Raw genomic sequence first — 27,130 nt, forward strand, 5'->3', positions numbered from 1 at the left:
TTGTGTTCAGTGGTTTAAATTGAAAGACACCGTTAGGATTCTTTTTAGAAAAATTTGGCCTGTAAACTCTTAGGCCAAGAGCAAATAGCAAAACAAAAAGCAAAAACAGAAACCAACCCTAAAACAAGTTATATTGCAAAATAAGTTTTTGCATGTACTATACCACAGAAATGATGCTTGTGTAGCGTGGACTTGCAATTTTAGTGATCCTCTGATTTAAAAAGGAGACATGCCTGGGGGAGCTCTTTGTATGAAACACAAAATCTTAAGACAGATAACACAGATGGACATAATTAAAAAAACAAAAACAAAAACAAAAACCCATGTTCTACTTTATTATGTTTAGAACATTTAAAAAAAGACCAAAACATTTTTTTAAAAAGAACATACTATCAGAAATACTACTATTCAGTAAAAACCTTCTAGAGCTTACACGAAGCAAATGCATCATGTGGTCTCTTGTGGCTGGAAAAAGTCATGAAATGTCTGGTGTCTGCCTTATTTTATTTGAAAGGGGTGGTTGTTTGGAGTAGGGAAACAACAGAGTTTTCATATTTTGAAATTGCTAGAGTGCTTGAAAGCTCATGTCAAGGAAGGCGGCTATTTGTTACTGTTTATTCTGCATTCACAACAGTCATCATTGGAGGGCAAGAAATATGACATACTTAAGTATTCCCTTGCTTTATATTTTGCCACACCTTTGGATAGTCCTTTGTATTGAACAAAGATCAAAGAGCACAGATTAACAGTGACTGATGCGGATACGAATCCCACATTACATAAAACAGCCCTGAGGCATACCGTAACCACAATAATAGCATTTGAAACAGATCAAGCTTCTGATTATTTGGAAATGTGCATATGACTCTTCAGAGCATACAAGAACTTGCCTTTTCTCTCTTGTGAAACAGCTGCTGTTACTGTATGAAAGGGAACAGAGACCACACAGAAGAAATAGGATCAAGTCTGGTAGTCTCATTGAGGAAAGCTCTTCATAGATTTAAAGGCAAGTTTTCAGTGAGCAAAGACTGAAGGACTTGATACTTACTGGAGATATTACACCTGGCAAACAGGGAGGCAGCTACAAAAGCAAAGCAAAGCGACTTTTACTTTGCTGTACTTTTAAATCCTTCTAATGCTTCATGCTCTTTTCCTGGCATACAGATAGCAACATGACAACTACCTGAAAGACAAATCCATTATTTCAGCCAGAGGAATGTCAGTTCTCTTGAGAGAGAGAAAAAAAGAGAGACAGAAACAAAATAAAATAAACTATAGTGGGGCTTATGCAATTAGGTGTTTGATCTCACTATGATGGGCCTGGAACCAGTGGAGTTTCCTGGTTGGCACCAATGCAATTTGCATTAGAGCATCTAAAAATTCTAATCCCAAACAGTGTTTATTCTAGAGATGTGAATACAAACAAAATGCTGTCCCCAATTCAATGCTACTTCATTAGCATTCAGGGTTGGATATCAACTCCTTGGGTACATATTTAGTATTCCCTTATGGTAAACAAGATGATGGCTTTGGAGGAAAACACCTGAGGCTAAGGCAGAGAATAGGAGTGGATTGGTAAGCCTCACAAAAGGTCAAACTCAAGCTGTGCTTTACCCAGACTTCAGCAGAAAGGGAGGGGATGCCACCCCTGTCAAAGGAGTTCCTCATTAGAACAGACAGAGTAGATACTTGATATTTCTTACGTAAAAATCACTAACTCTGTGTGTGTTTGTGTGTGTGAGGGGGGAGATCAGGCCATCCAGGATACTCTTTTCATATATATATATAAAGTTAAAGACACAAATACTGTGTTTTCCTTTGTAGGTTACTATTAAGACATTCCTCACTCCCTAAAGACCCCTTTGGGTTGGCCATGTTGGTATGGATACATTATGATAATCAGTAGTTAATGCCCAGTATCCTTTGGTGACAAATGATACGGACAAGGAAGAGTGAGTTTAAAAAAACAAAAAACAAACAAACAAAAAAAACACACAGCACATTTCAAACAGAAACCAGTACTTTGTTAAGAGCCATGGAATAAACTAGCATTTATTCTTTCTTCTCATTATCCTCAGGGGTGGCGTCTACTGGAGGCTCCTCCACTGTTGCGCTGTTGCTCTCTGAACCAGTGTTACTGTCACTAGTTCCTTCCTCTGCAGTACTATCAACCCCATCCTGGCCACTCTCCTTATCTTCTGGCGTCGATGTTCCTTCCTCACCGTTCTGCTGGTTCTCTGCAGTTTCTTCTTGGTGAGCCTCCTCTGGAAGACGACATTTCTGTGTCATTTACACCTGTATAGTTGGCTATGCAAATACATTTTAGGAGCTAAAGGTCTACGGGGGGAGGAGGGGGGAGGAAAGAAATATATGGGATATCTTTAGAGCCCACAGCCAATACAAAATTTGTATCTGCAGTCATATCCACAAAAATGAGCAGTGGATATCTGAATCCATATCTGCAGATGTAGATATCCACGGATTTGCAGGGCTCTAGAGATCTTTGATACTAATAATTCATATTTAAACATTTTTAGTAGTTCCTGCTCTGGAATACTCTCAAAACATGCATGAATACACATAGGCAACCTAGGCTAGTGAATGGGCTGCATGAGAGACCCACCTTCATTGCAGTGGGCTGCAAGACTGTTGTAGCCAAGATGGCTTCCTGGGAGAGGGTAATTTTGCTCACTGTGCTTGTGTACTTAGAATTTGCAGAGTTTGCAGACTGAGCCACAGCAGCGCTCTGACTGGATGCAGAGGGAATGTAAGGCTCTCAGTCAGTGTCATGTGCAATTGGAATACACCTCACTTCACGTGCCCTTGCTTTACATGTGTATCATTTTAGTAATACTGGTAGGAAAAAAACAACATGGACAGAAACTAGCAGAATCTGGCAGCCCTGTGCATGGGCAACAATAAACAAAATGTCTTGTGGGTCACACACACAACCCTAATGGACAGCATGTTGCCCACCACTCATATACAAGGTACCTTCCACACTACTTCTTTGAAGTACCCTATAGCCTCTAACTCTAAGAAGAATGCTAGCCACATATAATAAATAAAACAAGCAATAAAACTCCAACTTCTCTACCACAGTCACCTCTCCCTACCTGTTATGACAACAAGCTGTGCTTGAAAATGATGCATCAGTCATGGTTACAATATCTAATTCTTTTGCACTGTAGGTTTGGCAAGCAAATTTCAGGGAGGGGAAGCAAGTAAGGGTTAAAAAGTACAGTCAGAAAAGTGTAGCTTTCCTATGTTTGTTAAAAGCAGAGGGAGGTCTACAGTGTTCCCTCTAAGGTGTGTGCTTGTGTGGCCACTCCAGAGAGATTCAAATGCTGCTTAGCTGATTAGCAGAGGGTCCACTTCTAGGCTTTTTGTTTCTACGGGTGGTGCACAGTCACATGTGTCTCAGTGCAAATTATTTTTATTCTGCACATGGATGGAAAAGATTAGAGGGAACATTGGAGGGCTTCTTCTGGTGCAGTGAAAACTACCTGTTTTGTTACAATCGATATGCTGTTTTTGTTACTACACTTTTTTCCGTTTCAAAATTCAAGTTGTTTAAAGGTTAAAAAAAAAACAAAAAAAAACCTTAAACCTTAGTGATGGCCTTTCTTGTTTGTTTTATTGATGTAACAGAGTTCTGAAGCCAGCTTTCACATGCAGTTACCTGTCTCCATGGGAATGCTCTCCTCTTCCTTCTTCTCCTCCGTCTTGTTGACTGCTTGCTCTTCCTCAGCGGCTGCATTAGTCTGACTGAGTTCAGTTTGCTCAGCTGCTTCTTTTTCCCTTTCCTCTTGCCTCTTACGGGCCTGTTCCTCAGCCTGAGCAATTTCAGCTGCTATTTTTTCCATGTCCACCTCCACCTTCAAACTGCATAACTAGCAAACCAGAAGAGAAAAACCCTTTTATTAATCCAGTACTTTTCTCTCACAGGTTAGCATTTGGGTGCCAGGCAAAGCAGTTCTTGCGCATTAAGGATGCATTTTGAAATAAAAAAACAAACAGAAAAACGTCATTTTGAGTCCAGTAATTCTGCATGGGACACAATGGCCTTGTATCCACTTACCAAGAGATCAACGCAGTGGAGATGGATATCTTTGGGGTCTTTTTAGTGGGTCTAATTGATCTGGCCACCCACTGACTCTGGTACTCACCAGGTCGCAAGGAGTAAGGCATGTCAATGGGAGATTCTCCCGTCAACCTCCTGCAGCGGGGATACCATGGAAATTGAAACGAAGATGCCTTGACTTCAGCTACGCTATTCGTGTAGCTGGAGTTGCATATTTTACTGACCAATGTCAGCACCTTGGTTTTTAAGTTTAAGAATACAAAACGAAGGGCTCCAGCAGCTATAGAAGACCAATTCTCTCAGAGATTTGTGATAAGATTATGGAGCAAAATCAGAAGAACATTGTAGGCCTATATTTAAGGAATACAAAGTATATTTGAGAAGCGTGAACACAAGGGTGGCTTTAAACCATCTTTCCTATCTTTTTGATCTTGCGAACAAAGCGTTGGTCTCCTTGACTTCATTTATAACAGTATGAAAGCTGCTTTTAATTATGTTAGCTGACAACAGCCCTATCACAGAAGCCTGGAATCACCAAGATACTAGGAAGCCCTCTGGCCAACACTTGCTCTATTTTCTAGATCTAGAGCATCACAAAAAATATTCTGGAACATGAACCCTCTACATTTAAAAGTGCTACACGTTAGCTAGGCAGAGTACTCATTTTGAATAATGTGCAACAAGTAATGTTCTAGAGGAGAGAATATTTCAAAGTTCTACCCTTTTCAGTTCGTTGTTAAAGGATTCTGTGCTTTCCAAAAACTTCCTCTTCTTTTCCTGATGACGCTCTTCTATTTGAAGGAGCTCAGCTTCTAGTTTTCGCTAAAAGTAAAAGTAACCGAATTATGAAACTTAATAATCAAATATACCAAATATTGGATACAATGGTTTGATGCACACAGTGTAAATACATTTTTAATATCCATCTCACCCTTATGGTGGAATCTGATTTTCCTGATTTGATGCTCAATGGTTGAAATGTGCAAATGAGAGAGGTCTCCCATCCCACATGATAGCAATAAGAATTCATAAAGAAATTGAATTATATTGAGTCCTAAGGCATTCTAAGCCCTTTACAAACACATAAGATGATAGGTGCTTGACCTGAAGAGCTTGCAATCTTCAGACATGCAATCAGTATCTTTCTACATATTTAGAGTGTCTCATGCATTATATGCACTAAATGGAAACTAACATAAGAGAAGGAAATAGGATGCAACACATTTTCTCCTTTCTTTTATAGTTGAAAAAGAAGTCTTCCCTCTTTCTCGTGTCTGCCTAATTTGCCATAATTTATGTATATGTACATACATATGCATTTTATATGTCAGCTTTGCCTTTTCAATTGGTACACAGAGAGGAATCTATACAGTTGAAATTAACTAAAATTTGTCTTAAATGTGACTATTAGATATTTACTTATGCCTTTAACATACAGTTACAAATGTTAAAAAAGCAAGAGATTTACCACATTGATAAAGGGCCACTAACAAACACATAGCTATAGGTAACATGCTACTGAAAGTCACAACTGCACCAATATCTTTAAATCAAAAGCTTCTTCTCTACATTTTTTTAAGGGTTATATAATTGCAGATGACTGACATGATGTACTATAATATTTAAGAGGTTACAATTATGAGGTTAATCAACATCTTTTAATAACTCCATTTTATCTTTTAGTAAATACAATGTCACAATTTTATATGATGCATGGGAATCAAAGAAGTTTGCACTTATCCCTTGCTCCTCCCAAAAAGCCAGGGAGAGATTAGTTATCTGGGGCATGAAGAGTACTGAGATGTCAACAAGTACATTCATGTAGATGATCTAAATGACTTTAAACTTGGAGTGCAGCCCAGAACCATTATATTTAATAACTTTTAAGTAATTAATCTTTACCTGATGAACCATTAAGGACTGAACTTGGCGTTTGAGAACTTGCATTCTAGCTGTAGTGACAACAGAACGGACATCTGGTACCACACTTTCACTCAGTATCTCACTGATCAGACGGTGGTTCCTCTGGAAACGAGCTGTAGCCGTGTGCTTCATCGAAAATCCATCATCATAATCTGAAACAAAAATTTGACAAATTAGACAAGTCAAGTGGCAAGTCTCATTAAAATGCATCCATTGAAGTCTTCAATTCAATCAGGAACAGAACTGTTGCCATGATGCCACAAATACATTTATGTACAAAGATATTAGAATTACAGAGTATCAAATAAAAGAATCAAACTCAGTTCTGATGTGCTGTATTCTATGTGCTGTGAGACAGCAGAATATGGGAGCTATGATTTCAGTCAGACCCCATACATGGCAACAAATTGAGCTATTCTCTTTGAACAGAAATTATTAGTGCCCATGACAACCCACTACTTTTCCTGTGTCACGAACAAGAGAGATAAACACTACATTGATTATACAAAGTCTGATAATGAAACTTAACAATATATGGTGCTCAATACAATACATTCTTCATTAGAACACAAAACAAAGTTCAACAAAAGTAAACTTCATAGCTCAAACCAAACGGGCCTAGTATTTATAGGTGCTGAGCAACTGCAATGCAAAGTAAAGTAAATAGAAATGGCAAATGCTCAGCATCTGAGGTCCTAATGCAAAAAAGCCACACAAACAAAACCTACTCTAAGTTTGTTCCCAGAAGCCAAACAATGAATTAGTAAAAATACCTTACTAGGAAAAAAAAAGTGAATCATGCATTAAAAGAAAGTTATAGTTAACAAATGTCAAGTGCTAGGAGGAGAAAATACCAGAGAAAGGCTTGGTCTCAAGTCTATGACGAACCATCCCAAAAGGTATGTGACAAAGAAATGTTTTCCTTAATTAAAATGAAGCTCTAGCTCTGTGACAAAACGGGAGTTTAGGCAGATGTTATTCTGAGGATTACGTGTAACTAATAGTGAAACAGTTATATTAACCAAGATTATTGAATGTACTAGCTATTCACTTTCAAAAGCAGAGCAACATTTTAAAATCACACCAGAAAAGAAAGATCTCCAATTATTAAGCTGTCTTTCTCTTATTTTAGGACTGGTCTACTGGACTGTTTAGTTTAGGGCAAAGTGACATGTTAATCTACCCTACACTAAACTGCTACAGTCTGCTGTTTGGCAGCAGGGCCTACAGCCATCGCAGGCTTCGGGACAAGGTGTGCGTGGGGGAATCCCCCAAGCTCCGTGCCCTGCAAGGGACGGGTCCTACAGCAGTCAGCCCTTAATGCCACCCAGATCTCAGTGCACGCCCCCATCGCTTCCAACCCTCAGAGCCGTGCAGAACAGTGTTTTGGTGGCAATTCAAAGGAGCCTGGGGTTCCTGCTGTTGCCATAGCAGCAGCAGCTGGAACCTCTTCCTTTGCCCTCCCACCAAGGGGCCTGTTGTTTGGATACAGGTGACGTGCATTATCTGTTCATTAATGCATTTTGATCTCACCAGTTTCAAAATGGACTAGGTGAAAGCGCATTAAGGAACTGTTAATGTGCCGCAACAGATTCCACAAGGACTAGTTGAGCTAGCTGCCACGCCAGTTTGCCACATCGCTGCAACAACAAAGAGGTCTCTGAGCTTTTAAGGTTGATATGTTTTCATTTTCTATCCTCATTGTCATCACTGAAAAGTCTTTCCCCATCTCCTTTAAATGATTACAAAAATATTTTGTTATTCTAAGTTGTGTTTTTTATTTTGCACAACTTTCCCAGTTATGAGGTAGAAGCCAGTCCCTGCGTTACAAACGCATCGATTTACGACCGTCCGTATTTACAACCAACCACCTATAAAGCTGGAACTTGAATTATGAACAAAATCCGCACCTACAAACAGTGAGGCCGTACGTAAGTGAATGTAATCCAACTTACGAATAGATCGAGTTACGATCTAGTGTTTGGTATGTAACTTGTTTGTAAGTCGTGGACTGGCTGTACATATTAAGACTGTTGTTTCACTTGTCACAAAACTGGAGGGGAACCCCCCCAAATTAAATGTATTATGCCAGAAAGTATTTCTGAAAAGACTAATTTTCACTAAAGCTAGTCAGCCTGAATATTGCTTTCCTGGAAAAAAAAACAAACCCCAAAACCAAAACACAACAGTTTCACATTTGGGATGTATACAGCATTAGATTAATTTGAAAATAAAAAGACTGCAGAAAACTTGGCACAATAACTTAGTTATTTCATAGATTTTCAAGCCAATGTGGACCTTTATAATCATTAACCTTAACATTTTACCAAATGATTGCTGAAAGAGGCCCCTAACTTCAGATTTTTGCCTCAGAACACATCTTTTAGAAAGCCATTCGATCCTGATTTACAGACTTCAACTGACAGAATCCACCACATACAAATTAAAATAATGTTACTATGTTTGCTGCTTTAATTTAAAAAGTTTAATTTCTACTCTGAATTTGTCTAGCTTCAGTTTCTTGACACTAGATCTTGTCATCTCTTCATCTCCTAAACTCAAGAGCCTTCTACCATTAGAAAATTATAATAAGCTATTTGCAATTTTAGCATGAGATTGCAAGTTCCTTTCTATGCTGTCAAATCATGAACCAAATTCACTCCCAAAAAACAAGTACAATTCACTTTAGTGGGCGATGCCCATGATTACATGCAAGTTGAATTTGACACAGATATAATCAAGTTGTAAAGTAGCTTATGAAATGACAATTGTTAGAATATTCCACGAACATTCCTGTTTTACTCAGCTTGTACTGCACGCAGTGGGAAGTGCTACTTACCATAGGAATTATTTCATGGTTGTTCTTGGTGGAAGGGGAAAAATAAGGGTGTAATTGCCTAGCTTCATTTTTCACCTTCAGGTTTCAACAGATAATTATTTTATCATATTTTAGCATAATTTTAAAAATGAAATGGACAATATCTTTGCGTGACTTCTCAGTGGGTGTGATATGGATGCCAGAGAGGTATTTCCTTTTAGGTAAAGAAAATGTTTTGACAGTTTTCTCATTAAGTTGCCCTTTGTGCTGACAAGTTATCTTTTGATTGACAGAAGCAGCTGAACAAATGGCATAAGTGTGTTCAATTGCTCTAAAGAATAAGTCGAAAGGCAACAATCAAGTAAAGTAAAACATTTAATTCAAATAGGAATGAGGGAGCCTTATGAAGTACAAGGGACTACCTGAACAGGCCTGTACATTTTGTCAGAGATCACAGAAAATGTGAATTTGACTAAAGATAATGAAATCTTAGAAATGTCTGTAAAAGTACATATGATTAGGCTTCAAACCAAGTGCTGTTGCCACCTGGTTCTGAGACTCTGTATGCTAGGTTGCAAGGCAATGACACTTGACCCATCAGCTCCTCCATTTCCATCTACAGAGGGGCAAAGGGGATAACATCTGAATGGCACTGCAACCCATTGCACCAGGTTACAATGCTCAGCATTGGGCAGGAATGGCCGTGTGAGTGCTTCATGAGTTCGCTCCCAACTCTTGTGGTATGTTGCTGTAGTGAAAGCTACATTTTTTCCCCCCTTCACCTCTGCTGTGCAATTTAGAATGGACGTTTTAGTACAATTGTAGTCTAAACCACATATAGCTGTCAACTGGTTTAGTTTGAAACAGACATTTGAAAGTATTTCTAACAGGGTTGCCACCCTACCAACTAGAGCTTTACAAGAACGTTGAGTGCGTTGGCTGCTGGTGGTCAGTCTTAAATTGAAGAACAGCGGTGTCATCTTACCACATAGTTTGGAGTAAGATGATTTTTAAAGTTAGTACTAGAGTTATACGTTCCGTGTTTGTGCAGTATAGGGATGTAAAGTCATTGAAAAAGCTAAACCATGTGACCACTAAAAATTTTAGCAGTTACATGTGCTGTGGGCTCTACAGTATGAAGTTTTATACTTAGCTTTATACTGCAGAGCCCGCAGTGAAACGTTCCTGGGAGCGAGGCCACCAGGCCTTGCCCACCCTGCTCCTGAGGAGGTGGCTTCGTTGCCTCTATGAGGCAGGGAGGCTTCCATACTAAATTTCATAGAAGAGGTGCATGGGAAAAAAAATGCAGCTTTTACTACAGCAACATATCACAAGGATGGGAGCAAGCTCATGAGGCACTAATGTTTAACCTGTGGCAGAGGAGCCAGGCCCACCTTAGAAAGGGGCTGCTCTGGCTGGTCAGAGCAGCCTGTGTCTGCGGTGGGCCTTGTGGGGATAGAGCAGCCTCCTGCCCAGTCCGGACAGCGAGCTGCTCCAGCACCTACTGATTAATCGGAATCGTTAAGGGTGAGACTTATCAATTAACCTTTTACATCCCTAGTGCAGTGTTTCCCATTATTAATTAATCCAGGAATAAATCAGTCAATTAACTGCTTTCACAACTGAGAGAATAAATAAAACAACTGCCTGAAACTTACTCTAGATTTTATGTCCCAAGGTGAAAATATACCTCACTGAAAATGTAAATCTCCTTTTTGCTTACCATCTGGGTCTTCTGCTGGCTGGATGCTCATATAAGGTTCACCCTTCTCCATGCGTGATTGTCTTTGTCGGCTTTCTTCCTCCAACGCAGCCTCAGCCCGACTCTTTGCATTGATGTAGGCTAGGTAAGCAGGCGAGTTATGGTAGGCCTTCATGGATTCATTGTACTCTATCTGAAATTTGACGGATATAGTTTTGATTGCAATAAAAACTAATCTTACGTACTCTGACAATGCTGTTTTGCTTGTTGACATCAGCCAAATGGTCCAAAAAGACAATCTGTTATGAATGTTTTGACTCCCTTTTTACCACATTTCTCTTTTAGATACAGACTCAGAAACTCAGGTCAGAAGGAACCACTGTGATCATCTAGTTCATCTCCTGCACATCACAGGCCACGGAATCTCCGTCATGCTCTCCTACAATAGACCTAAGTCCTCAGATCCTGATTTAAAGACTTCAGGTTAGAGAGAATCCTCCTGTTTAATATAATTCAAACCAGCAGGCGACCCATGCTTCTGAGGAAGGCAAAACACCCCTTGGGTCTCTGACAATCCAGCCTGAAGGAAAATTCATTCCCAACTGCAAGAATGGTTATCAGTTAGACTGGAGGCATGTGGACAAGACCCCTCAGCCAGATTCCTAAGGGAAAAAAAACTTTCTGTGGGGGATAGAATTAACAAACCTATTTCATATTGCTTTTTACTTGGTATGCACTAATTTCAGTGTTGGTGGGGCACCTACACATATGATTCAAGAAGAAAATAATTCTGGGAAATCTTATACTATCCTCACGGCTATGATTAAAGATTAAATCTTGCAATCAATTCTTTGTTTTGACTACAACTATTGCAGGGTCCGCCCATGTTTTTTATTCTAATACACCATCTTCTTTACAAATCTAGAAATCCGGAGAGTTAACCTTGATTTCCTGTTCTCCCTCACTTCCTGTTCTCCCTCACTCCAATACTGCTTATATCAGAGTGTGCTTATCCCTTCCTCCAGGACAGAATCATTTATTTTTGTCAATTTTATTATCATGTACTGCAAATCCCACTTTTCATTCTCTTATTTTGTTCTTTAGTCCCTCCCTACACATGGCTAGGGGCGATGCAACTAATCTATTTCAGGTAGCAGAATTTTATCACTGTACCTGCCTACATGGATTTACTTCCCATTTCAACCACTTTTTAAAATCTCACTTTTAAAACCTGTTTTATTTGGATTGTGTAAAGCATTTTAATAGAACCACAGAAATGTAGGGCTAGAAGGGAAGCCATCAAGTCTAGTCCCTTTACAGAGACAGGACCAAGTAAGTCTAGGCTAGCCCGGACAGGTGTTTGTCCAACTTGTTCTTAAAACTCTCCAACAATGGGGATTTCACAACTTTCCTTGGAAACCTATTCAAGAGCTTAACTACCCTGACAGTTAGAGAGCTTTTTCTTGATATCTAACTCCAGTCTCTCTTGCTGCAGATTCTTGTCCTACATTCAGTGGATATGGAAGTACAATTGATCAGAGTCCTCTTTCTAACTGCCATTCATAGATTTGAAAATGTATGAGCCTCTCTGCTTTACAATTTTCTGTTTTCAAGACTAAACATGTCCAGCCCTTTACACACTCTCATAAGGTCAGGTTTTCTTAACTTATTGTTTTTGTTGTTATTCTCTGGACTCTCTTCAATTTGGTCATATCTTTCCCAAAGAGTGGGGCCTAAAATGGGACCTAGTACTGAGGCTGAAGTCTCACCAGCGCTGAAGGGAGTGGGACAATCACCTCCTGTGTTTTACACACAACACTCCTCTTAATAAACCCCAAAACGATACCTGACTTTTTTTGCAATAGCATCACAGTATTAGCTCATATGCAATTTGTGATCCATTACAATCCCCACGTAATATTTATTCTTCTTTTGTAGTTGTGTGTTTGATTTTTCTTTCCTATGTGTGGTATTCTGCACTTATCAAGGTTGAATTCAGTTCTCCAATTTGTTTTGAATTCTTTTCCTGTCCTCCAAAGGACTTGCAACCCTTTCCATCCCGGTAGCATCTGCAAATGCTTTCAAGTCATTAATGAAAAGTCTGACCCCCCTTTTGAACCCTAATAGGTACCCCCATCCAGTCTGATTGAAAAACATTAATAACTGCTATTTTGAGAATGGCCTTTCACTTGTTTTGAGATGCTCTGCATTAAAGTTCAGTTGTACTGTATGATACTGCAGTATGTACTGGAAGGTGCCTTCAAATTTACAGTCAATAAAAAGGACTTATTTAGCAAGAAGTAGGAACTTAACTCTAAGGAATTTGTTTCAAATGACAGAACCCTAATTTAAAAAGAATTTTTCTGTTGGTTAAAACTATTAAGGTAATATTTTGGATGAAAACAGCAAGCACCTATTTGACCAAGTTACCTGTCACCTCAGATTCATGCAATTTTAACACAACACAATAAATGAAAAAGAGATGTCCAACAAATAGCTCATAACTGTCTTACAGGTCTCTGAACACCTATTACTTCAGCAGTGTTGAAAAACTCTTTAAAACTGTCAGCACAGACACAAGATATATTAGTGTCCTTTGCGATGATGATCTGTAATGAAAAGCTAATGAATACTTGCCCACCAAAAAAAGCCAAAACCAAACCAAAACACAGTTTGGCCCAGTCAAATTTTGCAAGGCTAGACCACAGAAAATAATTCATACACGTTATTCATAACTGGCCAGCTGAAGCTACAGAGCATCAGCTTTTCAAGGATTTTGTTGTGGAAAAAATCAAGTCCACTCAGTTAAAATTCCTATTAAAATATAAAAAATTCATTTTAAGTTGGGTCTATATATGAAGGTCCATTAGGGATGTAAAACCCTGTTTAACTGGTTAAACATACTGCTATCAACTGCATTTAACCCTTTAAAGGGAGTGGGTGGAGGAGGGACACTGCTCCAGCAGGGCTAGAGTGCTCCCCCCGCCCGCTGGGATTGAGTTAGAGAAGTCCCCACTGTAGACAAGGGTTGCTCCAGCCCGGTGGCTCTGATGCAGCAGCTCTGTTTCCTATGCAGGAGCTGCTGTGGCTACTTCTGCTCGCCTCTGTGCTGGGGGCCTGGCAGGGCTAAAGCAGGACATAATGTGGGGAACAATCCTGGGAAGGAGTAGATAAAGTTATTTTCTATTTATATGTACCGTGAAATGTCACAAGGCCCTAATTTAGTAAGACACTCAAGCATATGCTAAACTGAGAGCATCAGACTACTCCATTAACTTCAACAGGACTATTCATGTGCTTACAGTCGGGCACGATTAAATACCTAACTGCACTGGGGAACAAGCTTAACTCTTCTATGCCAGTGGTGCCTAGGACATAAAATGGGAGCATCAGCATTAACAACAAAATATTTAATCCCTTTACCTTTTCTGCTTCATATTCATTCAAGTACTCTTGCTTCTCCTCATCAGTGAGATCTCGCCACATCCCTCCAATGATCTTGCCAATTTCCCATAATTTCAAGTCAGGGTTGGATGCCTTCACTTGGTCCCAGACCTTAACAGAAACAGTTGGAGCTTAACTACGGATATTCATTAGGGATGTTAGTGTATAGCTGTTTCAACTATTAACTGATAAGCTTCAGTTTATTCAAACGGCTACACACAACTCCCCCCTCCCTTGCTGCCTCTGTATCTGGGTGGAGGTGGGAACCAATGCCCATGGGGATCCAGCTTAAAGCTGGCTCCCGGTGGGTGCCAGTTCCTACAGAGCCACCTCCCCTACCTGCTTCTACAGAGGCAGCATCGCAGGGGGAAGGAGGGAGCTGGTGCTTGGGGGAGCTGGCTTAAAAGCAGGTTCCCCATGAGCACTGTCTCTGTGTAGCCATTCTCCCCCCACACTGCTTTCTCTGTGTCAGAGGCAACAGTGCAGTGCGGGGAGAGGGGAAGGCGGGATGCCAGTGCAGTCTCTATCTGCAGGGAGCTCGGGTCCCGCAGACAGGGACTGTTGCCACAGAGCAGTCTCTGTCCATGGTGGATCAGGGCTCGCTGCAGACAAATGCTGCTCTGTGGAATGCCAGCTCAGCCTCTGTCCACAAGTAGCTCAGGCCCCCCACAGTCAGGGGCTGCTGCTGCCCCACTCTGCTGCCTCTGATACAGAGTCAGCAATGTGAAGTGGCAGGGGGCACCCCAGGAGTGGGGCAGGGAGCCAGGACCACATAGCTGCTGGCCCCGAACCCTGGGGAGTATTTTAGTAACCATGTACCTGCTAAAAACTATTGTGGCTACACAATTACTAAAATACACAATAGCTAACATCCTTAATATTCATCATGATATTCTTTTAGAAAAGATCACTGTAAAACAAAACTATATTAAGAAAAAGTCTAGCTACCGTCAGTGATTACTTTTTGGGGCATGGAGACAGTACTACAGTCAACTACTGAAACCAGCAGCAACCTGATTGATTGACAACAGTTTCAGTTGCAAATCTGGCCCTTAAACCTAAGAATTCTATTCTAAAAATGCACCTCACAGTGTCTCTGGGGAAAAAAATTAACATATCATGCAAACATGTCTAGCACCATTTATGTTCAGATCCATGACAATGCACTGAACTTTTAAGATCAGAACTTGGACCTTTCTGTATTCAACAAATTTTTAGTCGTCATATTGATCAATTTAAATTCCAACAACCCCCCCCCCCAAAAGTATTTAACTTTTAGATAAAAAAAGAAAGCTGCCAGTGTTATTACTTGCCATGTGCGCTTAGGAATACCATTTGACTTTGATAGGAGGAGTGAGGGTTGTTGGCTTAATTCAGACTGCTGGTAAAGAGACTTTACCAGAAGCAGGAAAGCATGTATATTTCCTTCTGACCCACCCACTCCTTGAAAATGGATCACACTCCCTCGTCATGTTGAATCAGATTCCAACTATCCACAATACTCAATTTCCCATTGCCTTTCTAACACTTCATAGAAGAGTGCAGCAGCACTTTAGTTAGTTAGCTAAAGACACACATTCCTCCCCTTGCTACTCTTCAAGTCTAGCTACAGTACTGTACTATGGTACAACAAGCGTTCTCTATATAGAGGAAGCTCTGACAATATGTTCTATGTGGAGAAGGTGGATGTTTGACAGCAGAGGCCATGGCAGTAAATAACCATTCAAAGAAAATCTTAATTTTGCCTCTTCTAACCTTGGAGATATAAGACAGGGAATTAGAGGGTGCTGACCCCTTTTTTTTGGGGGGGGGGGGTAATCTCTTTCTAGGGAAAAACAAAAGGTGTCATATGGGTAGACCATAGTTGCCATTATTCTGATGGGGAAAACAACTGTGTTTTAAGATTTCTTATATGAATAAGTAAGCTTGGCGGGTTGTAAGAACCTTTCAACAATGTTTAGAAGTTGGAACTAAAATAACTAATCAATTGTTGGCATAAACTTAACCTTTATTGCTATTTAGTAACTCAAAATCCAAAACACTGTTTACTCACCTTCCTGCTGTATCTCATGTAGGGCATCAGAGGCTTATCCGGTGGCTTTGGAGGTTTAGGAATTGTAATACCAGAGGAAGCCTATAAAAAACAAAAACAAAACAGATGAATCCGTTTCTTAACATGAAAACTAGGCAACTTCAATACATAGTAGTCTGAGAATATAAATACTCTCATATATTAAGTACATATACAGGTACTATAACTAGTCCTCAGAATAGTTGGCCAAATTTCACCCACACCACCCAAATTTATTTGTCCAAGTATTAGTTTGAAAAAAGTTACTCAATAAAAATCCAAACACAAACAGTTTTCTGAAAACTAAAAAAGAGAGTCTAAAAATTTGCTTCTGCTCACTGGTCCCAACAGTTTGTTTTGATGTGAATGACTGTTATGGTACCTGCTCTGACAAACTAAAATTACTACGGGGAGAAAAAGGAAAAGGAGAAAGTGTGAAAGAGTAGGAAATTATCCAGACATTCTTTCATTCAGTCCATCTTGGAAATATGCTTCTTCCAAAAAACCTTTCAATGGTAACTTGGAGTCGATCCAAATAATAAAAAAAATCTCTATGAGACTGATCCCTCAACCTTTGCATCATTTGAGTCCAAATTGCACTGTTCTTGTCCAAATTAGATTGTGAGCTCCTTGAGAGACCTTGTCTTCCTTTAGGTTTGTACAATGCCAAGCACGTTGCCTGTACTTAAAAAAAAAAAAAGACACTAAACAGTAATTGTTATTGATTGAAAGCTGTAGCATCCATTCATTTTTCTGCTCTCTTCCATTTATACACCACCTCAGTTAAAAATAGCGCATTTATTATAAGACAAAGTTTGTTCCACATGGAATAATATACTGACATCAAATAAGTTTATAACAGCAGTAGATTCAAAGGGCCAAGAAGGGTAATGTTGAGTGTTCTTGCTTTCAATATTTTAATCTGGATATTTTAAAGTTTTACTACATTTATGAAATTCTATGAAACAATGCATATATTCTTGCATAGAATTGTAATGTAAATGAGGTGTATGCATTACCAAATGTATACATATATACACACAGAAATGGATTTGAAAAACATTAACTGAAACTGTTTAATGCTTTTAAATTAACAGGAATTTAAAGATACCATACATATTGATATATGCATGGTAGAGAAAGCTGCATATGCTTATGACGTACAGAAACAATGAAAATTCTGACATCTAATCTACTCATGTATTCAGTGACATAAAAGTAAGTTCAGACACTCTGATCAAACGCCAGCTCATACCTTTACTACAGGGCAAGGGATCTTTTCTTTAAGCACCTTATTAAATGAGCTGAAGTTATGGAGTTTAAAAAGGTAGACTGTATTAAACGGCATCACCTACAAATTAACTGACAAATTCTTATTTGCTTGGGTAGAAACGGTGCCCCTAGCTTCTGTTTTTCGGGAGGTGGGTGACGGGAGAGATCACGTGAGGATTACCTGTTGTGTTCCCTCCCTTCTGGGGCATCTGGTATTGGCCACTGTCAGCAGACAGGATACTGGGCTGGATGGACCATTGGTCTGACCCAGTATGACTGTTTTTATGTTTACAATCTGAAGTGACTAGAAATTGTATGAATAAAATTTTACACATCTTCGGGAAAAATGCATACAAATAAATGAGCATGTTTATATTAATTTTAGAAAATACTGTATGACTACAGATTTTACATTAAATATTAGGAGAAAAGTGCATCTAAAGTTTTATTTTCTTTCTTGCCTGTATGCAGATTGTGTTTTGTATCTTTACTCAAGCTCAGAATTATCCCATATCAGAACATTTCCTCCCACTTTATTTCAAGTATTCCTTGAAGGGCCTACAAAAAGCATCCAGATTTCATCCAGCAGAAAACAGGCCCCCTCATATTTTATCAATACTACTCATTTGGTTGGAGAAGTCACTGCTGAATCTAGAGATTTGATACTAACCATATAGCGTAAGACTGGAATGGAAAATAAAGATTGGTCCTACATGGCACAATAGTGAGACGTAATTACCAGTTACAATTTCCAGTCTGGAACTTGCCTTTTTTTAAAAAATTTGGTGCCTATAGCCTCAATACAATTTATAATTTCCTCCCTCCAAGAGGAAAATATAGTCCACACCCATACTTAAGATTCCTTCCATAAATGTGTAGTGATCATTGAGGCTTCAAATCATGGAATTAAAAAAAAAATCCACATTTCAGATGGGAATAATAGATCTCTCGATCTATTAAACAGAAGCTTATTTTCCAGTACAAGGTTTCACAATGAAAGGGAGAGGTAGGAGAGGGGAGAAGATGGGGAAAAAAGTCAGAGTTAATAGTCTATCTTTATAAAATTGGCAGCAGCCAAGATTCAGAAGAACCTAACTCTAAAGCCATTTCTGGTCAATTCCTGTTGTTTGCCGGATGATGTAATAGTTGATTCTCCTACCGTGACCCGGCTGTTGGTGCCCGGGTTCCCTCCCAGCCTGTAGTTGTTGTAGGCCAGATGGCTGTATGGATTGTATCCCACAAACCCTGGTGTGCTGGGCATTTGCTAATGGAAACAAATGAGACAAAAACACGAATGAGAAATGAGCTCAAACGAGGAAAACACAGAAATGAAAATGATCTGCAATATGGCATGCAAAAACAACCAGAATTTAAACAAGCAAATGAGGTGTAGCAGTTGGTTTCCTCTAACCATGTGAAGTATTCCATTAGAAACTTGTTTAGGAGACAGGCTTTTTTAGTTGAATGTGTTACTATAAATTCACAATTGTCATCTGATGTTTTATTATTAGACGTGCAAATTCTAACATGAATATGCCATACATCCTGCTATGGATATTATAGTTTGCAAACTTTTCATAAATGGCCAAACAATTCAGCGAGAATCTAGTATCCAAATAAACAAAAGAATTTAACAGTCAAAACAGAACAGTGCATACCGATGATGTAGAAATCACCAATAGCATCGTTTACTATGTGCACCAATGGAAGACAAGCTATTGTTAAGAAACAAAAAAAACCCCTCCCAAAACAAAACAAAAAACCATTGATATTGATAGTAAGACAGTGCTTCTCAAAGTGCAATCGGTGGACCAATAGTGGAGTATGAAGCTTTTTCTGATGGTCAGCAAAATTAAATGTTTTAGGAACTATACACTGGAGGGTGGGGAGGTGAGGGTAGGCTAGAAGAGAAGGTGATCCATAGAGTTATCTTTCCCTTATGAAGTAGTCTGAAGAATTAAAGAACTGGAGAACTGCTGCAAAGGAATGTACATGTTAAATACACTTTTTTGTAGTTATGTCAAAAACAACATTTAAATTGCTTCTAAAATAATAATTAAATTAACATTCTAGAATCTATTCTAGAAATTAAATTCAGTGGGTTAAGTTTGTGTAAATGTTTAATAATGTAGGTCATTGAATTTGGATTTTTGGGAATCATTCTGCTTTTTAAACCAACTACCATTACTGTCTCATTTGCTGCCTCTCTTCCATTCATTTCTGTCTTGCCTCTTTTCCACATTCCCTAGTTTTTGCTTAGTTTCTTTGTTAGAACCCCCCCCCCCCACACACACACACAGCTGTTGAACAGTGAGCCAGTCTCATCCTCATCTTCACTAGTGGTACTACTCCACTATAATTCTTTCTAACAAATCTTTGAGCTTTGTATCTTACCTACTCTGTTCCTTGATGGTTTTAAATCTCATTCATGTAGTGTCTAACCTAGAGGTGGGCAATAATTTTTGATGGCCGGGGGGGGGGGGGGGGGGGGGGAGGACCCACTCCAAGAATTTAGTGGTTCCTCAGCCAGGGTTCCTGCACTTCCATGCCCTTGCACTAGCTACAGGGGTCATGTAGGTTTGAACACTGTGAGGTTGGAGTAGGGAGGGGCACTTAATGCACTGCCTGTCCTGCAAACAGGCCAATGGGAGCTGCAAGATTGTGCCGGGGGGCAGGACAGCACACAAAGCCTTTTTCCCCGTTTCCGCAGGCTTACAGCATTCAGAGAGCTGCTCTAAGCACCATATGGGGGTGGGGCAGGCAGGAAGCCTGGCAGAGGCTCTCATGGGATCTGGTGGATTGGTGGGCCGTTTTTGGCTCATGGGTTTTATTTTTTTTGCCCAGTCTAACCCAATGACTCTCAAATTGTGGGTCAGGACCCCAAAAGTGGGTCCCAACTCCCTTTCAATGGGTTTGCCAGATGGGCTCGGACTTGCTGGGGCCCAGAGCTAAAGCTCAAGCCCCACCCTCAGAGGCCAAAGCCTGAGGGTTCAGCACTGTGTGTTGGGACTTAGATTACAGGCCCCTCACCTGAAGCTGAAACCCTTGGACCTCAGCTTTATCCTTTACCTGGTCAATGGGGTCAGGTGCAATCAGGGTTCTTTCAGGGGTTGTGTAGTAATTTTTATGGTCAGAGAGGGGTCAAGGTGCAAAGAAGTTTGAGAACTACTGGTCTAGCCACATTCCTCAGCAGAGTTGTGGCTTTAGTTAGCAACCCATGCTGGAGTAACGATTTAATGGGTCTCAAAGTACACTTTGTCAGTGGGATGTATTAAAAAATACCATTATAAACACAGTTAAAATGCAGTTCAGTGCTCCTAAAAACCAAGACATAAAGGATATATAATAAAATGAAGATCCTTTATATGTGAAGGGTGCATTCACTTTATAAACACTTTAGTGCAAGAATACACTGACACATCGCAGTCACTTCACTTGGATACAGAAAACAGTAGTAAAGTTAGTCTTACCAGCAAATTTTTAAACATTAATGTGTTTTACTCTTAAGCCTCTCAGACACAAACACAACAGTTGCCATTGACTCAAATTGGTCATGTTTTAACTACTGTACGTAAACTCACTTTTCAATAAGCAGCCACTTTACTATAAGATCAGCAGTATATGATTTCAAGCATATTAGATCTCTTCTCCAAAATAACTGGACAATATTATGTACAGACACTAAGTCTTTATGGTGCAAAACAGACAAATCTAATATTACAAGAAAAGCAGAAATGTTTAATGCAGACTGTCTCAAGTCAGGCTAATTACTGCTATTTACTGTATTAAGCACAATAAATGTTGACAGCAGAGGAAACGGGCAACGGATACACATCTGCATTTCTGTTTTATCTACATTTATAGTGTAATTAGATTCTTAAGTACTGCACATGAAGTACAATGAGTAGTACATAATAAAGATGATAAATATCAGTTAATTGAATAGCTGATTAGCCTCATGAATGCTTCTCAGTTACTTGACTATTCTATAGTCCCTGGGGGTGGGGCCAGCAGCCAGTGCGCTCCGGCCCCACTTCCGAGGAGCCCCCTGCCACTCTGCACTTCTGCCTCTGTGGAGTTCCAGGCAGGAGCTGGTCTGCGAGGGGAGCTAGTTTAACTGCCTGCAGACTGACTGCCTGTTGCCCCACGCTGCTGCCTCTGATACAGAGGTAGCAGTGCGGGGAGGCAGCAGCCCCTTTTCAGGGTGGGGGGTTGTCTGAGCTTCCTGGCTCATTTCTGGCTTGAAATGAGCCAGGCTATCTGCCCGCCTGGCTCCTAACACTCTTTAAATGCAGAGCCACAGCAGGGGTAGGTCCCGGACCCAGCACAAGCTGGGACTGAGCTGGGCTGCTGACCAACCTGCTAAAAAAAATTACTGACAAGGGGGATGAGGGGGAAGATATGCAAGTAGACTATAGCATTACCTGATAAGATTTGCTTATTGGTTAATCAACTACAGCCGGTCCCCGAGTTGCGAATGGTCGACTTACGCAGTTACGACCAAAAGTGTTGTAAATGGCGGACCCCGAGTTGCGAACGCGATCCGCGCTTACGAACAGCGCGGTCACGTGTAACTCAATGGGGTCCGACTTACGAACAAACCGAGTTACGACCAATTGCTTGGTCCGTAACCGGTTCGTAAGTCGGAGACAGGCTGTACACTATTAGGTCCCTAGTACATATAGATGATGTACATAAGATAGGCACCATGCATTGCTGATTGCACCTCTGAGATCACAAACATATACAGTTTTAAAAATACTTGCTTATTTGACTAAAGAAAGTAGCACATCAAAACTGAACATGAATAAAACACCCTTTAACAAATACTGCATTCGTGGAGTGCCCTATTGAAATCAATGGTGTTCCAGATGTGATTGCAGACCAGCACCTATCACATTAATCCAAATAGTAATATATTTAAAATCAAGTAACACATTTTTTGCTCTGCAAATATCTTAATATAACTTTGGACTCAAGCTATTACCAAAACTGGCATACACATGCAAAAAGTTTTTTTCTCCCCAAAATGTATATGGGAAAGTTTATAAATTTCTTTGATGTCAAACATCCATATCCTGCTCCCCAACCTCTTTAAATATGGACTTTGGTTTAATTAAAAAAAAGGAGATTACATAGTTCCTATTTTGGACTGGAAAAAACGTATATCCTAAGAGCACTAACTGGATATTATGTAATAAAAGTTTGCAGGTAAATCCTCAACAGATTGGCTCCTTTGCAAACACAAGTATTTACTTTATTATTTAAAAAAAAAAATCTACCACTGCACTTGCTCTAAGTCTACTTTTCATTTTTTTAACATCACCATCATGGATTTCAATAAATTTAAGTAGTCAGCACAAGAGGTACATTACTATGACTCAATATAAATGAAAGCTTGCATAATCTGACATAACTATGTGAATACCACTGAAAAATGGTAAATACAAATTTAAATCTACTGTAAAAAGTACAAAAAATTATGTTGAAAACTTGATTCAACATTAAGCTCATAGAGGCAAGACAGTTGAGATTTCAGTATGCTACTCAGCCCTTAGTTTACTGTTATATCCAACTGGAATATTTACAACGGATACATGGATAGCAGGCCCAAAGGCTACAAAAGTTCACCCCCATATTTACCTTTACTCATGACTGCTAGCCTTATGGGCTTTAGTGTGAAGTTAAGCACAAATTTTAAGTATTTGAAGGATCTAGCCTTAAGAACTGAATGAGTCTTATTCCAGCTTCTCCAACCCTTTTACAAATGTTGAGGTTAATTTAATTTAAACACTACATATCATTTGACAAATTCAGTGCACATAATCTTATGTTCACAATATTTTAATATTGGTAGGCTGACTACCAAATTATTGTCTTAAAAGCCAGATGACCAGATTTGTACTAATGAGAAAATTCATTATACTTACGGTTGTGGGAGCAGGGGTGGGAGGTGGGGCATAGGATGGCCTTTCTGTTTAACAGACAAAATCAAATGAATAACTTCCTGACAACTCTGAGATAAATTATGCATACAATATCCCAAAGCATTCTAGGCACCCAACAATAATTTGCTAAGAACCATATAACAAGACTGAATCTTATCCCAAAGTGTTTATAAATTACACTGACAAAATAACAAAATAAAGATAGAAGAAAAAAGAATGCATTTTAAAAAAAGACATCCTTAGTGTCAGATTACTAACTTTATTTTACATGGGTTGGGGTGGGAGGAAATGTACGAAGAGAATTTGGAAAAACTGCTAGTCACGATGGAAATTAAAGCACACTAAATTTTCTTCAAAGGCAAGAAAATGGATTTGAAATATAGACTCTGACATGTAACAGTGTGCTTTACAATGAAGCAATTGTAAGCTAAATTTTACATTGTTACCCAATTTACCCCCTCCTCAAGTGATTTCATTCATGACTTTCAGTAATATATACAATAGTTGGCATTAAATAAAAGCACAGAGAATGAGCACATATTTTCCTACTTCATCTAGAAGATGCACAAGAGTAACTTAGTGGTGAATTTAGTTCAAATTGCTTACAAATTTACATGATTTATATTTACTAAAGAAGGAGCAGATCTTGTCCCGTGGTGTGGAAGGTCCTGCCTGTTGGTAGGGAAAATTGTGGGGAATATTGGTGTATGCATCCCAAAGCATAACTCCACTGGCGATCTACACATGCCAGAGAGGTAGATATGATGGGATGAATCTTCTTCCGCTGTGGAGGATGTATCCAAATGGCTCAGACTATTCTAGCCTTAAGAGTGATAAAGTGGCTAAAGTACAATTATGCAGCTTGGCAGGTAGGATGCTTGCATGTTCCTTTCACCTTTTGGACACTTAAAAGAAATCCTCAGTGCACAATGTTGGCTATGAACTGCTGTAATATTTAGTACTAACTGATTGGTAGTTCACTTATAATTACTGTACCTGATAATATTCCTCTTATAATTTTCGTGGTGTAGTAGCCCTTTCCCATGTAACAGCAATGTTATTCATGAAAGTAAATGCCACCGAACAGACGTCTTACATTTAAAAAAAATACAAACTTACTTGACATTTTGGCAGATAAATTTTCAGCCAGCTGACATTATATCTCAAATTCTGAAAAACAAAAAAGAGAACACAGTGTCAGATTGTTAAATACAACACTTTCTGTTTTCATGAACTGTTAAAACAAAGAACATAATTAGAGCTTCTGTTTTTCAGAATTTATTAATTTCATTTTATGGGGTTTATTTTTTAGCAATTTTGCTATATGTATATGTCCAATGAGGTTTTTGAGGGGCTCATTGTATAGCCTGTAATATAAATAATCTGTATAAAGTTCGCTAATGTGCTTTAATATAGCACAGTACTGTTTAAAACAACACCATGTTAAAGCACACAAGGGAACTTGTAGCACACACCAGCTAACATTTGTATGCTTTAGAAATCATAGCCCTATAATCTGTACTACTACTTCATGTAGACACAAGATAAGCATTTCCAATGTTTTTCCACAGTTTATTGGATTTGAGAGAGCAAAATTGGGCCCAATCCTGTAAATGCTCATCATCTGACATAAATAATGTCTAGGGCATCAAATATTAACACTACTATAGGCACAGGTTTCAATGCTGAACCCGTGATTATTTCCACACATAATAAAGTACTTAGGCACGTACATTTCCATGCCCAAGGTCTATGGATGGTCTGGAATGTAGGCGACACTGGATAACTCTTACGAAAGAAGTTATGCTCTCAGTTGAGATTCCAACAAGGTTAAATGAAAAGAATGCTTCAGTAGGTCAATTTTAAATGGAGGCCTGGCTTGAGAACAACAGAAAGATCTCATTATTCATCCAATTTTGGGGTGAATGGGAAGGAATATACAAAATATACAAACATAATATGTAACATACTAATTTTACAACTTTTTTTTTAAGATGAGGCACATACTAAGCACGTAGGTGATAAAAACACAGCCATGTCACTTCTGAACACAGGGTTTTACACCTTGAGAGTTTTACTCCAATCAGTAAGGGTACCTTTGAAAACATTATACCTGGAAGGTTGAGTTAAGGTATGCAACTCCAGGTACGTAAAATACGTTGCTGGAGTTGGCTTACCCTAAGTGGACCTTGGTACAGTGTTCACAGAGGGAGTCCAGTCTACTTCCTTTACTTGTCACGACTGCTAGGAGTACTGGCACCAACCAGAGCCGCCCTGAGTTTCATTTTGAAGGTCTTAACTAGACCCACTAAATTGAATACCAAAAGATTGATCTCCGGCATGACAAATGCAGACATGGTACCAGTCACTACAGCAGGTGTACTTGCTTAAGGGAGGATAGTACCTGCCTTCTTCGCTACCATTTTTGGGAACGGGGCAAGAAATAATTGCTTCCTTCTTTGTTATCGCTGACAGCCTATTCTCCCTTCAAGGTGGAAGGAGGGGGAAAGGGAGCCATTCCCTTCTCCTTGTGAGGTGCATGAAGAGGGGGACTAGCTACCTCTCTTCTCCTGCAAGGTGCATGGGGGGTGGTTAGCTCAGTGATTTTCAAAATTGGGTCATAACCCAGAGGCAGGCTCCTCTCCCCCCATGCTTTGTTTATTTATGTGTAAGCAGCTCCCACTGGCTGCAGTTTGCCATTTTCAGCCAAGAGGAGCTGTGAGGCTCTGTAGTTATGGACACTTAGGGTACGTCCAGACTACAGGCTTTTGTCAACAGATACTGTCGACAAAGCTTCTGTCGACAAAGAGTGTCTAGACTACATCCAGTTCTGTCGACAAAGCCAGCCGCTTTGTCAACATGACAGTGTAGACACACAGGACAATGTAGATGCAATAATGCCTTCTGTTGACAGAACTCTGTCGACAAAAGGTGTTATTCCTCGTAGAATGAAGTTTACAGCTGTTGAGAAACTGCTGAGTCCTGTCGGTGCTATGTTGACAGAACTCAGCGGCAGTGTAGACGCAGGTATAATTTAGTGGACAAAAGTCCACTTTCGTCGACAGAACCCTATAGTCTAGACACACCCTTAGATAAACAAAGCATTGTGGGCCCCACAGCAGTTTACCTAGGCCAGTCCCTGATCCAGCTGTGAAAACCATTGGGCTAGCTATGGCCCTCCTCCCCTGCAAGGTGCAAGGAGGGGGCTGGCTACTCCCCCTGCTCTGGGCATGACTGTCTCTCTCCTCTCCCTGCAAGGATGCATGGAGGGGACGAGCTACTGCCCTCCCCACTTCAAAGCACCAGAAGGGGGCTGGCTATCCCCCCCGCCCTTGGGCACCGCCGTCTCTCTGCTCTCCCTGCACGGAGTGAGCTGGCTACCCCCTGCCCGTGGGGGTGTCCTTGGGCACCACTCCCCCCCCCGCGAAGCGCATGTAGGGGAGGCGGGGGGGGCATCGTGTGTCTCTCCCTCTCCCTGCGAGGTGCGTGGGGGGCGGGGGCTGGCTACTCTTCCGCCCATGGGCGTGGACGCGGGGGGGCATCGCTCTCCCACTGCCCTCCCCCCACTCTCCCACGGTCTCTTTTTCGCGGGGCCGGTGCCGGGCCCACTCACGCAGCGCCCATCGCCTCAGACACTCACCCGCTCCAGCACCGGCCTGGGCCCCCTTTGTTCTCAGCCAACAGCGCGCTCCTGAGTGGGCAGCAGCGACTCGGGGGAAGCCGCCCGCCCTTCCGCCTCAGCACATTCCACACGGAGTCCCCAGCTCCCCCGCTTTTTCACTCCCTCCCCTGGCTTATTCCTGGCCAGGCTCCCTCCCGCAACACCCAGGGAATTTTTATCGTCTCCCGTCAAGGCAGGGAAAGGAGG

The 27,130-nt window shown here is 40.3% G+C and overlaps 1 protein-coding gene across 3 annotated transcripts; it reads right to left on the reverse strand.

Annotated features, from left to right (window-relative positions):
- Positions 1-316: 316 nt before the first annotated feature.
- On the reverse strand, positions 317-27,130 carry SMARCE1 (SWI/SNF related BAF chromatin remodeling complex subunit E1). Of its 3 annotated transcripts, XM_075911508.2 has the most exons (12): positions 26,903-27,130; positions 24,996-25,136; positions 24,382-24,432; positions 23,245-23,288; positions 18,411-18,578; positions 16,025-16,105; positions 13,951-14,082; positions 10,549-10,720; positions 5,987-6,159; positions 4,805-4,906; positions 3,683-3,893; positions 317-2,264 (listed from the first exon to the last, which is right to left on the reverse strand). In XM_075911508.2, exons 3-12 carry the CDS (start codon positions 24,386-24,388, stop codon positions 2,053-2,055), a joined length of 1,302 nt encoding a protein of 433 aa, XP_075767623.1. In that variant the 5' UTR covers positions 24,389-24,432; positions 24,996-25,136; positions 26,903-27,130; the 3' UTR covers positions 317-2,052. The 3 variants fall into 3 exon arrangements, with proteins under 3 accessions (XP_075767623.1, XP_075767622.1, XP_075767624.1); XM_075911507.2 differs by lacking the exon at positions 24,996-25,136 and having other exon boundaries at positions 26,903-27,127; XM_075911509.2 differs by lacking the exon at positions 24,996-25,136 and having other exon boundaries at positions 18,474-18,578; positions 26,903-27,123.

The sequence above is a fragment of the Pelodiscus sinensis genome, chromosome 29 (assembly GCF_052426305.1).
Source record: "Pelodiscus sinensis isolate ZL-2025 chromosome 29, ASM5242630v1, whole genome shotgun sequence".
NCBI classification, from domain to species: Eukaryota; Metazoa; Chordata; order Testudines; family Trionychidae; genus Pelodiscus; species Pelodiscus sinensis.